The sequence below is a fragment of the Coloeus monedula genome, assembly GCF_965178545.1.
Source record: "Coloeus monedula genome assembly, chromosome: 5".
Lineage (NCBI taxonomy): Eukaryota > Metazoa > Chordata > Aves > Passeriformes > Corvidae > Coloeus > Coloeus monedula.
This window is the reverse complement of record NC_138785.1, coordinates 45,294,426-45,307,078: the sequence shown is the minus strand read 5'-3', so window position 1 is coordinate 45,307,078 and position 12,653 is coordinate 45,294,426. Positions and strand designations below refer to the sequence as shown.

The window sequence follows — 12,653 nt, the reverse complement described above, 5'->3', positions numbered from 1 at the left end:
TATAATTATTTCCATCTCTGAATGTACAGGAATATCATTCCATTTTGGTCCCAAAGGGATTTACCATTTGCTCCCAGAAATTGCTTAGCAGTTGGGATTGCCATGTCCTTTGTGTTTATTTTAGTCATCATAGACATAAATGCTTTTTGCCCTTATTATTTCTGTGCTATTTGACTATCAGTAAGTGTATTTGCAGCATTTCAGCTGATATTTATTAATGACAGAACACACAGTCTGACCTAGTTTTCACCACAGTGAGTGTAACCCCTTGAAAGAGAAATGAGAAAACTGCCAGAAATACTGATAAAAATTATTCAGAAAAGACTATAGTCTTTTAATTCATCACAGTTTAGGGGCAGAATTAATACATGCCCTGTAGGCTTGGCATAGATCAAGTACTATTGAATAATATAGTAAAGTTGTATCACTGAATCTACTGAAGAATAAAAAATTTGGTTTAAATAAACATATCATGTGCTATTCAGAAGGCAGGGAAAATAGCAAACATTTCCTTGCTCAAATCAAAAATTAGAGGGGTTTTTCATATTAGAAAATTATTTTCCATTCTCTTAAATAATATGATTTTAGTGTGATCTTAGGGTAAATGTCTTGTAGTTACCTTAAGAAGTCTTTGTATTGTGGCCCTTCAACAAATAGAGAAAGTTTAAATCTTTAGGAGAAATCTTAAGAGAGAGTTTGATTTGTAAGAGCCATTTTTTTTCCTGTTGGTCAGTTCTGCCACGTTGGTGCAAAACAAACACTTCCCCCACCCCCACCCCCCCCCCCAAAAAAAAAAAAAAGGCAGCAACCAAACAAAAAAAAATCCCAACCAACCAAAAAAGCCCCCCACACCTTCATTTCCTCTCTGGTGCTGTTGTATTGTAGTGTAGATGCTTGTCCATTACTTTCCCACACACTATACCTCCTCCAGGGAGCCTTTGTCAGAGGTGATTTAAAAAGGTGTAAGCAGAAGGACTGGTACTTCGCTTCATGAGGTTTATTGGATATCTTGCATGTTCCTTTGTGTCACTGTGTGCGGGAGTGCTTGCTGGGCAGCGCAGCCAGGCTCCTTGTAAACACCAGTTGCAATATGTGTGAAGAAAAATGATGGTAAAATTGAAAGTACTGGCGTCTCTTTTCAGCCTTGTCCACCTCCCTCTGCTTTAGTCTCTTACAGTGGTTGCAACTCAGGAGTGTATGAAATAACTTTTGGTCTATATTCCTTGGTAAAAGAAATTAAAATGACAAGATATATATAATAAAACCCCAAAAACATGTTCTCACCCTCCTGGGATTAACTGGACATGTCTGGGCACTTATGCTTTAGCCTTCGTGGTCCTGACTGTCAGGAGCATTTGACTCCCAAGCTAGATACTGGAAAAGCTGAGAAGACAGTCCTCTGACCAGAGGTAGACTCTGAGGAGTGCATTTCTTTCTGGAGGTGGACAGAAATTTTGAAAAGCTTTAGGTTTGCTGTCTGGTAGAAATTACTACATTTGGATTTGTCTGTCCTTTAGTTATAGGCATTGTGGAAAATTTAGAAGTCTCAGACACATTAGTAAATGCATTTTATCCAAAGATAAGGGGTAGAAAAAAGATTACAATTGCTTTCACAGCAATGTTCTATGCCATTTCCTTGTAAGGAGAGAAAAATACCACAAATCATTGTGAAAGCTGGTGAAGTAGATTTTGTTTTGAAACTGGTGATTCTGCAATATATGCTTGGCTGTGACTTTTTAATTAGCAGAGAGTAGTTATTTCAAGAAGACTGGCAAAATTTTTGCACACTTTGCTGACCATTCCAAGTGGAGAAAGAAAATCAGAATATGAATAGTAGCTAATTTGTCTTAATCTGAGAACTCCGTCACTTTTAAATTACACATCAGCTCTGAAGATATCTTTTGTTTCGTAAACAATCACCTGGTGGGTGACTATTTTCTTACAATTTTACAGTTCTTGTACATTACTGTAGGGGAGCATGTCTGCTCCTCAGAGTCAAATGTGTATATATGTTCCCTCCACTTCTCTAGCAGTTGGATATTCTAGATGGATATTCAGCTCATCAAATTCTAAAGATTTCAGAAAACTGAGGGCATAATATAGTTTACTTTTTAGTGGCTTATGCAACTTCTGTGGTGTCTTTCTGATTTTTTTGAGGAGCTTTATAAACATGGTTGCTTACTGTTTTCCCTCAGGTAAGGTAGGTGCTTGTTTTGGTAGAGCTGTAGTCAAACCTCCATTTTAATAGACGTATTTTATAATTACAGAATTGTGAAATAATTCATGTTTGAGAGGACCTCAGCTCATCTAGCCCAACCTCCTAATCAAAGCAGGGCAAGGTGTGAGGTCACACCAGGCTTGAGTCTTGAAAAACTTCAGTGGTGGAGGCTGTGCAGCATGTCTGGACAGCTTCCTCCATTGGTGGATGATTCTCATGGTGGAAGTGTTTTTCCTTGTATCGATTCTGATCCTTTCATTTCAACTTACACCTACTGGCTCTCATCATCCCACCCTGCACCAGTATGAAGAGCCCAGCTCCTCAGTGCCTCCCCAGAGGTCCTGTGAGGCCCTCCCAAAACTATGTCTTCTCAAGGCTGACAAGCCCTGGCTGTGCAGCCTCTCTTTAGAGGATGAGTCCCTGCCAGCTTCATCACTCCCTGCTGGACTTGTCTCTTTGTTGTACTGGAGGGCTCAAAGCTCTGCAGTGTTCTGGATGTGGTCTGATGAATGCTGCTGAGAGGGGGATAAACCCTTCCTTTGACTGACCAGCAATGCCCCTGTTGATGGAGCCCATATGGCTGGTGGCCCTTTCTGCTGCCCACCAGCAACTCCATGGCTTCTTCCAGAGAGCTGTTCCAGGCCAGCAGTCCCCAGGCTGTGTCACTGCAGGGGGTGGCTTCTTTACGGATGCAGGACTTTGCCCTCACTGAATTTCATAAGGGCCCCATTGGTTCATTCCCCCAGCCTGTCGTCATCCCTGTGGATGGAAGTCCTGTACATACCAGCTGCTGTCCCCAGGGTGGTGTCACCTGCAAACTTGATAAGTGTTCACTCTTCCAGAGGATTAGTTAAGGTGTTGAGCAGCACTGGTCCTGTGGTACACCCTTGCAATGTGGAAGATATTTAAATACTGACTTCAACTCAATCACCAAGCCTAAGTTTAATCCATCAGTCAGATGGCATGGCTGTTGGGCTTTTCCATAGGAGTCACCTTGTGCCTGCTGCTTGAAGACCAGCCTTGTGCAATCATTTTTATTAGGAAAACAAGAGTGGATGAGAGTTCTATGTATCTACTCTCCTATTGTAGGCACCAGTGTATCACAGCTTGTAGAATGCTTAACTGGGATGGATAAATCTATGGTGGAGTGGTTTGGGTGAAAAGAGATTTTGATCACTTGGGAGTTACTGATCTCTCTGAGATACCTGTTGTGGGATGGCTACTTTTAAATAATGTGACCAAGAGTGGAAAATGCAGTCAGGGATCTGTGTGCTCCCCTCCATGCCTGACATACTTGCCCTTTCTCACTCTCTTATCCCCAAATCTTGTAATCAACAGGCAATTTCTTAAAGGAAATGCAACTTTAGTCTACTTCCAGATTTTATGCTTTGGAAATCTAAGGTATCACCAAGTATTGCTGGCAAAACCAGTTCTGGAGTCTGATACCTCCTCTTCAAGAACAGAACATAAAGAGTGAAACCTGTACAACCACAGTTAAAAGAAATAACTGCTCTTTAGAGATGGCTTTTCTTGGATTAAACTTTGGCAGCTTCAGATAGATGGAGATCCTACTTCTCAGGAAATGAGCCTGGGAAGAGGAGCCAAAAAACCTTATAAGCAATTGATACTGTGTACCTATTCTTGTGATAAATGTAGGCAGCATAAAAGCTTGATCGTGTGTGACCTTAAACGTGTATTGTTTGATGATTACTCTTCCATCTTTGATTGAAAAAACAATTTTAAATACTGAGTTACATTATTTTCTATTTAAACTTTAATTTTTATTATTCCCTTTTTTCTTTTTTTCAGTGACAATGACAAATATTGGAGAAAAAGGTAAGATTTTTATTAGATGTTTATAGATGTAATTCATATATAAGAGTAGAACAGTAGTTTACCAGTAGAATTGAGAAACACTAACTTAGAGCTGTTGGATTTGTATTTGTTCTGTTCCTCAGCTCCTTTTATTATCCTGGTATTCCTGAATACTGCTTTAGCCATTACAGATAGAGATGAGAAAAATTAGAATTTTTTTACTCTTCTCACTGGCTTTCCGATGTGTCAACTAAAACAATCTTTATATTGTGGTTTTTAAAAGATTTATTCATAATGCAGAAAGCTGTTGTAAATGCAGGACTTCTAGAGATGAGCCGTGTATTTGTGCAGATGCAACATACTTAAATGGGAGGTGATTTTATCCTGCATTTCTTTTTAATGTATTTAAAGCAACAGAATCCTTCAGATATGTAGCCTCGTCAGAATATAATAAAACTGCCTAGTAAGCAGTCGCTACAGTTCCTTCCCTGAGGCTGTAGCACATTTAGATTGTCCAGATGCAATTTTAATACTACAGCACAACATGGAAGTGTAAAGTGTGGGGCTGCAAAGCTTCTGGAGGAAGAGCTTTTTATGTTTGTGTAATTCCAGCAGATTTTATTAAACCATTGGCAACTCCCTCACTTAGAAAACTTGTTTGTCAATTAAGAAACATCTGCTTGAAAACCTTCAGTTCAGTGATCTCATCCCCCATATGAGTGTGTAAGTGTTATCTGCAGACTTCGATTTTGTTTCTTGTTGCTCCATAGTCTGTGAGAGGGAAAAAAAGTGAGTTGATAGGCATTACTCACAAACCACTTTAAAATTATCAGCAAAATGTATTGGGGAACGTTAAATTTCCTTATTTTCACTCACTTGGTGGGCTTCAGCCAGTCATAAGAAACTTACCCTGGCTGTACTTCTGCCCTAAGAATTTTCAGGAGTGAAAACTGGACAAATGGGGCTCAGCCGTACTACAGGTTGCCTCAGATTTCCAGGCAACTGTAGCTGTGCCAGCTAGCTGTAAATGGGTTGCCTTCAAGCAAGTGATACACCATTTGGGTTGGGATTTGTTTTGTTTGGTTGAGTTACGGTTTTTTTAGTTGGTTAGTTCTGGGGTTTTTTTCAGAAAACGTGCAAAATAGAAGGATTTCTGCCAGGGAGCAGCAGACAGCTCTTCTTTAACTGTCTCAAGGGAAACAAAGTTCTTAGGTTGGACTTTCAACACCCACAGGCCCAGTGGAGCAGCTGTGTAGCCCGGGGTCTCCATCACAGTGCAGGGAAACTGGTGGGTAGATAACCTGGGAGGAGTGACCAGTCAGGACCTGGGCCAGGCTGCAGAACTGAGGTTCAAGATCAAACAAGATGAGCTCAAGTCTTGTTCACACTTCAAAGGAAAAACTTTGGATAATGTCTTTAGGCATTAGTTTTTGGGGTTTTTTTAATATATGAACAATTTTCTTGTCAATCAGTTACTGGGGTTTTTTTGCAACAATAAAATACTTAATGCAGATCAGTAAGTGCATCATATACAGAACTGAGGTGACTTTTCCTACTTTGCTCTCACTATATGCCATGAATACACTGTTGTTTGAAAAAATACTGATTTTGTTTGAGTAAATCAAGTTTTTTTAGAGTTAATAGAAATGTTCTGATAAAAGTGTGGAGTGTTCCTGTCCAGATGCTTGTGCAATAACAAGATGGTGATTTAGAGTATTGTGCTTTGTGTGGAGTCCAGTTCTATCACTTATTTATGCTGATGAGATTTTTCTTTCAATTTATAGACATGGCGTATGACTCTTTGCCCCTATCATTCCAAAAGCTTTGTACAGAGTCGCTCCTCAGATTGTTAGCTTTTGTTTGTTATTTTTAACTGCTTCATGAGTAAGAGTAAATATTTGCAACGTTGCTGCTTTTTGAATGAACAAACCTCAACACCAAAAATATTTATTCAGTATTACTTCTGAGGCAAAATTGCCAAAAGTAAGAACATACTGGACAACTGTTCCTGCATTTATGTGCATCGTCATGCGTGTGTTATAAAGAATTCTCTAGCACTGAATTATATTACATATAGAAAGACCCCAGGAGCTAACCATACAAGGGCAATATTTTGGACAGTGTAATGAAAGTACATAGGTTTCCCATTATGATGTTTTTTGATGATCTTACAAATTTGTAAAAGAATACTCTTTTCTTGTCATTAGAGTAAGTTAATCAGGGGATATGAGTTTATGATATTTACTGTAGTGAATTGTTCACTAGAGTGAGAGCTTTTAAATGGAAATACCTATCAACCTACGGCAGACTCTTTGGAAAAGTTACTGTTGCCTTCTGTACTCTAGTAAAACAACTCAGCATGGCAAATGTTAGTTCTCATATATTAAAAATAACAAGAATAAATGTTGACTGGCTGTGAAGAATATAAAGTAGTGAATGGACATCTGAATTTAAAGGACTGCAGGTTTTAAAAATGACCCAACTTCCTCCCTCCTAAAGTCTAGGAAAACAAATTAACTGGATATGGTTACTGCTCAGGTATCATGTGCATGTTCACCCCAAGGCTCCCTTCACCCTTGTCATTGTTTAGGTGCCTTTACTTCCTTTGGGGGTAGGGGCTTTTGCTGGGGGGAGGCAAAGTGGGGGTTTGCATGGCTAGCAGTCTCCCTGCATGGTTTTTAAAGCTAAAAGGCAGAGATGCATCAGTTAGTTAGGATTTATCAAATGTGTAAAGCAGACTGTTCGCTAAATAATTATGGGGCTTTAATAGGCTATTAATCATTTTCCTCAAACTTTTGTAGTCTATGTAGACTGTATCATGACTTTCCCCACACAGTTTGTATTTGTCTTATGTAAAGTTGCAGTGCAGTATTTTTGTTGCAGAGCTTTTCCAGAGCCTCTGTATTTACATCTGTTAGAGAACTATCTGTGATGCTTACAGGCACTGTTTGTAACTACTCCAGTATCACTGCTCTGTTTGTATTAATTCTGTTCCCTTCTGATTTTAGTTGTGTGCCTGGTTGCTTACCACATATTTTTCATGCTGTTCGTCTGGTCATATTGGAAAACAATCTTTACGCTACCAATGAATCCTTCAAAAGAAGTAAGATAAACTTAACTTTTGTTTATGAAATAGCTTAGCCAAATGCCTGATTCTGTAGTGGTTGAATAATTCAGTCTCTGATCTCATGTAGTTTTTACACTGTGTAGAAGAATACATGGCAGTTACAGCTTCTTAGTAGGAATCAGATTGCAATCAGTGGAGTGACCAAGACAAAAAAAAAATAACACTTTCTCTAAGTTTTAAAGGGTTTTTTTAATAGATATTTTAAAATGAGAAAAATTCCTGTCCACTTGAAAAACATGAGTTATTTGAACTAGCAGCCTAAATCTTTGCCATGGGAATATCAGACTTCTGTGTGGGCAAAAATTTATTTCCCTGTGTTTAAGACTTATATTTCCTGTCAGCATCTGTCTGTTGTCCTCTGAATTAAAGCTTCTTCCCCATCTGTTTTGGTATGAAGGGACTTGTGGATGATGGTGGGAGTGCACGTTAGTTAAGTTGATGGTGGGAAGCCACAGCTGGCTAAGCATGAAGGGAGCTAGTGAAGAACAGCCACATGAAAAAAAGAGGTCTGCAGAGGTTTTCCATCAATGGCCTTGGTGGAAATTCTGCCCATGCAGCTGTTTACAGCTAGCACAACTTTTTGGCCTCTTCCATTCTGTCTTCGTACTGAGTCCTCAGTAGGTGCAGTGTCACACAACCTCTGAGGTCGGAAGGAATCATGCTATGGCTGCTCTGTAGTTGGAAATACCCACAAAGTAAACACTACTTTGGCATGGAATCAACTCTAGCTGCTCTGAGTACCATGTCAACCTAAAATGAATAGCTTGTGATTTCTGCTGTCTGTTGTGCAGAGGTTCTTTCCGAATAGTTTTCATTCACCATTAAGATACGTAATTGTGAAAGCAAGTAGATAATTCAAACTCTAATTGCCATCTTCACTGGAGTTCACACTGCAGTCTTTACTACAGCCTGCAAAATAAATTAAAAGCCTATTTCATTTGGTAATTACATAGCAAAATGTATGTATGTATATGGTGACTGTAGTGATAATTAGAAGGTCTTTCAAATCATTGGGCTGATGCCAATAGAAGCATTTTGAAAAATCCTGCTGATTATAGTACAGTTCCAAAGCCATCATATAATGCTACTGGAGAACTTCAAATGGGGTAGGAAAAGTATTGAAGTTGAGTAATAGAAAGCAATGTCTGGTGTTCCTGTGTTCTTTGAATTTACACAGTGTTGCTGGCAGTGAGTGACATCTTCGTTGTTCCATGTGTTTTTCCTATTTTACTAGAGCAGTATTTTAAAAATTTAATTAAGGTATTTTGTAATGTTAAATTACTGCTTGGCTTCCATTTTATAGATGAAGTCTGTAAATAGAAAAAGATCTATGTTCAAGTGAACTGAACTAGCAATTACTCGTTTGAAGACTGAAAAACAGTTAAAACTTTTGCATTTTGTTTTCATGGATACTGCAGCTGGTGCAAACCACACAGCTTTCTTTTTAAGCTTATTTCAAACTTTTACACGTGAAGTAGATTTTGAGGGACTTTACTGTAGAGTGTGCCATTCTGTACTTGTGCATAACAGCTTTATACAAGCACTGCATGAAGATGGGAGTGAAAATGGTTTCCCAGGAATGAAGGGTTTAGATATAGGACTACTCTGAGGAACAGTAAAAAAAGATGGAACAGTAGCTCTGTTTACATCAAACAAGCGTTTAAAATAAAAGTAATCTGAACTAAGTTTCTGCAGTGAGAAATCATATGTATCCCAATATAAATTAACTCAGATGTTGGTAAGAGTGTGTTCTTGCAAGAGAAAAAGAATGGTGACCTGAGAAACTCAGGCTAAACAGTGAATATCCAGCTTCAGCCGGAAGACTCTGAGCTTTGTCAGGAAGGGTGGAGTGGTGCCTTCTCTGTGGAAGTGAGAATAGGCTTCTAACTGCATGTTTCTGTCTGCTTTTTTATTTTTACATGCATCGATTTCTTTTAGAAAAAAAATCAATATTATTGTAATGACTAGCCTTCCTGTAAAACGTAAATGCTGTGCAGAGGGCTTCTGTTTCTGGCACAGGTTAGAGACAGCTCTTCCTTCCAAATGTGGACTTCTTTTCAAAGGTGATTTTGTATTGTCTTTCTCTGATGGAGATACCAAAGACTTCTGCATGTTTCTAGAAGCTACAGTGACAAAACTGGGTATGTTGTTGTGTTGCAGAGGACTTTAGAGTTTTAAGAAATTTGTACTTCTTCATGTATACTAAGCATCTCTTTAAGTAACTTTTACCTTTTCAGCACTTGCTAGAACCATGTTTGTTACTGTTTTGGGCAGTGACAGAAGCTGGCATTTTACTCAGGAAGATAATCAAGATATGGTTATTTTGCCATACAGGACACCCATCTCTTCCTTCTTTTGGCCATTTTCTAAAGTAAAAATACATCCTAACACCTGTATGAAGAGAACAGCAGTGACAAAAGATAAAAGGGAAAATGCCAGACACCAGAAGAGAAATAAAGCTGTCTTTTCTGCTGTTACTAGTAGTGTATTTTCTTTCAGTTAAACACTGACACCCCTCGGTTATATTCACTAGTCAATATCTGGCCATTACAGAAGAAAATTAACTGGCCTTTCAGGGGAATGATAAGCTCTTGATCCTTCTCTTGAAGAATGTTGCTTAATACCTCTGGAAGCAGTCAGCATTGCATCAGTACCAAATCAGAAGTATTTGTAATTCTGCCTTCAGTTGCCGTAAAATAAATCAGTTGTTGTGGGAACACTGAGTTATTTGCTGTAATACCCTGTACATGTTGCTAATCCATCTTTATATAATGAATACTTACTCCTCTTTACACATCTACAGTTATGTATTTAACTTGGAATTTGCTAATATTTCTTTGATTTTAAAAATCATTCCAGTTTCATCTATCATATTCAGACAAGGAGTCCCTAGAGAGGGAGCCTAGAGGTGAATCCCAGCAAGAAGTCTTAAGACGGGCAGCCAAGGATCTTCCTATCTATACACGGACAATGTCTGGAGGTAGGTAGGTGTTCAGGAGACTAAAAAAGGCAGGTGTCTTGATGTACTACCTAAACAAATTTTTAAAAGTTTTCAAGGGTTTGGATTGAAGGGAAGAAGAGTTTTTCATACTTCATAAAGTAGCAAAATGACTCAAGAACTTATTTTTAATTTAGCTTTGTGCAGCTACATTTATTCAGTGTCTAAAGATTGTTGGGAAGTAAATTGCAGCATGAATTCAGGATTTTAAAGTGGATTGACAATGCCTTGCTGGTTGTTTTCAAATTGATACCAACAAATAGCTTGTAATACTAACAAGCTGCAGAAGAGGCTGTAGCAGTCATGAACTGCATAGATTTCTTTTACCATAAGTTAAAAAAATAATAATAAAACTAGAATTTCTATCTGCATATCATGTATAGCTAGATAGATCACAGTAAGAAGTTGTTACTGTTTTACTTGTTGGTTGTTCAGTTGCAAGAGCAAAAGGTCTTCCAAACGAAGAGTTAATCTAACCCTAGTCATATTGTCAGTTTTTGAATGCTGGCTACCTAAGCAAATCCAAGAGATAATCTCACATAATAAGTTAAAGCTGTTAGAATAATAGCTTAAAATAGCTATATTGTTGAACAGTCTTTACAGTTTTTCCAGTCTAGTGAGGGTTTTGTGGGTTTTGTTGGTTGATTGGTTGTTTTGCAGAGCTGAAGGGCTTGGGGAAAAAAAAAACCTGATTAGTATGATTAGCAGAGATTGCAAAAACTGAGCTTTTTGGGTTCACTCTGATAGATTCAGCATTGCAAGTAGTTGAAGAATGCTTTGGTATTTGCATCTGCTTCTGATCATGCTGATATGTTTTCCTGGGGGTTCTGCTGGGCTGAGCTGATATTTACTTTTGCACAGACTTCAGAAATCAAAATGTGTAACTGTACATTGAAATCTAATCTTGGAACTTTTTCTTTAGCAATCAGATACTGTGACAGATGCCATCTTGTAAAACCAGATCGTTGCCATCACTGTTCAGTATGCGACAAGTAAGAATATTTTTAAAATAAGTGGTTTTCTGACTTAATCAATTTTCCTTTCTTGGCACGGAAGCTTTTATTTTTTTATGAGTAGATTTTCCAGGCTTAATACTTTGGCAGATACACTTTTTCACCCTTAGGGTTTCTTTTTTTGAGATTTAGTTTTCATTTACTTATTTCTGAGGAAGTCTATAACTTAGTCTAATTCATTTGATGACTTCCTTGATGCCAGCATGGATTACATGGTCTTATGCATTCTTTACATAATGGTTAAAAATTATAAATATTAATGAAGAATTTTCCTTAAGAATGTAACCAAAAATACTTGGTAAATAAAAATTTGCTACTTTTGTTAGAATCTGAATAAACATCACCACCCATCTCAATGTAATCATGATGTCACATATTACCTGAGGTAATAAACTTAATATCCTATTTTTTTACCGGATAGCTTGCAGGTTACTTTTGTTTAGAGAAAGAAACAGCCAAGCATTCTCCCATTTCTAACTGAAGCCATAAAACTTAAGTTTTTGTTTGTCTGACTCAAAAGGAAGTTCATACTCTCCAGAAGTCTGATTGCTTTCTAATTTAATCTTTCTTTTGGCTGTTCTCTCTGCCCTTTCTCCAATTAGCTCGGATGTGTTTCTTCACTCTGGCCCCCAGTGCTTTAAATTTCTAACTTTGAGAGAAGATACTTCTTCAGAGGGTCATTTATTCTTAGCTTTAAGGCTGTTCCAGATACTCTTCAGCTGACCAAACCTTCCAACACAATTGTGAGGTAGAGAAGACATTCTGTTTTGTCCAGCAAAGCAGCAGAGGCACTGAAAGAGAAGCAGGTTTGAGGCAGGAAGAGCATCTTGGTTGTGTTGTATGGAATGGTGGTTTCAGTGTCAGATAGGAACATAGTCATGTGTGTTTCTAGTGTAGAAAAAGGGTGACTTGTTATCCTACAAAATGTGAGTGAAATTTTCAGAATGCAATTAGTTAACATATTTTGTAGAATATGTTTATTTTGTCCTTACCTTACCAAAATTTGCTTGTTTCAATCATATCTGATATTCTTGTGAACATTTTATTAATGGAGAGTGATTAGTTGCAAAAGTGTTTGGGATTTTTCATACAAGGTAAGCTCTTAAATCCTTGTCTATATGCATAGAAAGATGTATATATTTCTATAAAAACAGACCATGTTCTTGGAAATATATTTAGTTGTATGACCAAGTACATAGTAATTGAATTAGCCCAGTTTCTAAGGCTCTGCCAGAAGATAAAACAGTAGCTGAAAAACCTATTCAGATTGAGGACCAAATGCTAAAGTTGACCAAGTCCTATAAATTGCATTTTCTTAAATCACTAAGTTCTTGACATACCAAATGCTTTGAGTTTGGCTTATCTGCAGTTTCTCCAGTTCCCTTGTAGGTAAGCTGTATTATGTCAATTTAAATAGATGTGTTTATTAAACAGATTATATAATACACAGTAAATATGGGTCATTTTTTAATCTGTTTGTAA

General features: G+C 37.8%; 1 protein-coding gene across 1 annotated transcript in view; it reads left to right on the top strand.

The window, feature by feature from the left end:
- Nucleotides 1–12,653, top strand: part of ZDHHC2 (zDHHC palmitoyltransferase 2) — a 29,374-nt gene that overhangs the window by 6,423 nt on the left and 10,298 nt on the right. Inside the window, exons 2-5 of the mRNA XM_082281232.1 lie at nucleotides 4,028–4,054; nucleotides 7,042–7,136; nucleotides 10,020–10,140; nucleotides 11,081–11,150. Coding sequence (XP_082137358.1) covers nucleotides 4,028–4,054; nucleotides 7,042–7,136; nucleotides 10,020–10,140; nucleotides 11,081–11,150 — 313 coding nt within the window. The remainder of the gene's footprint in view (nucleotides 1–4,027; nucleotides 4,055–7,041; nucleotides 7,137–10,019; nucleotides 10,141–11,080; nucleotides 11,151–12,653) is intronic.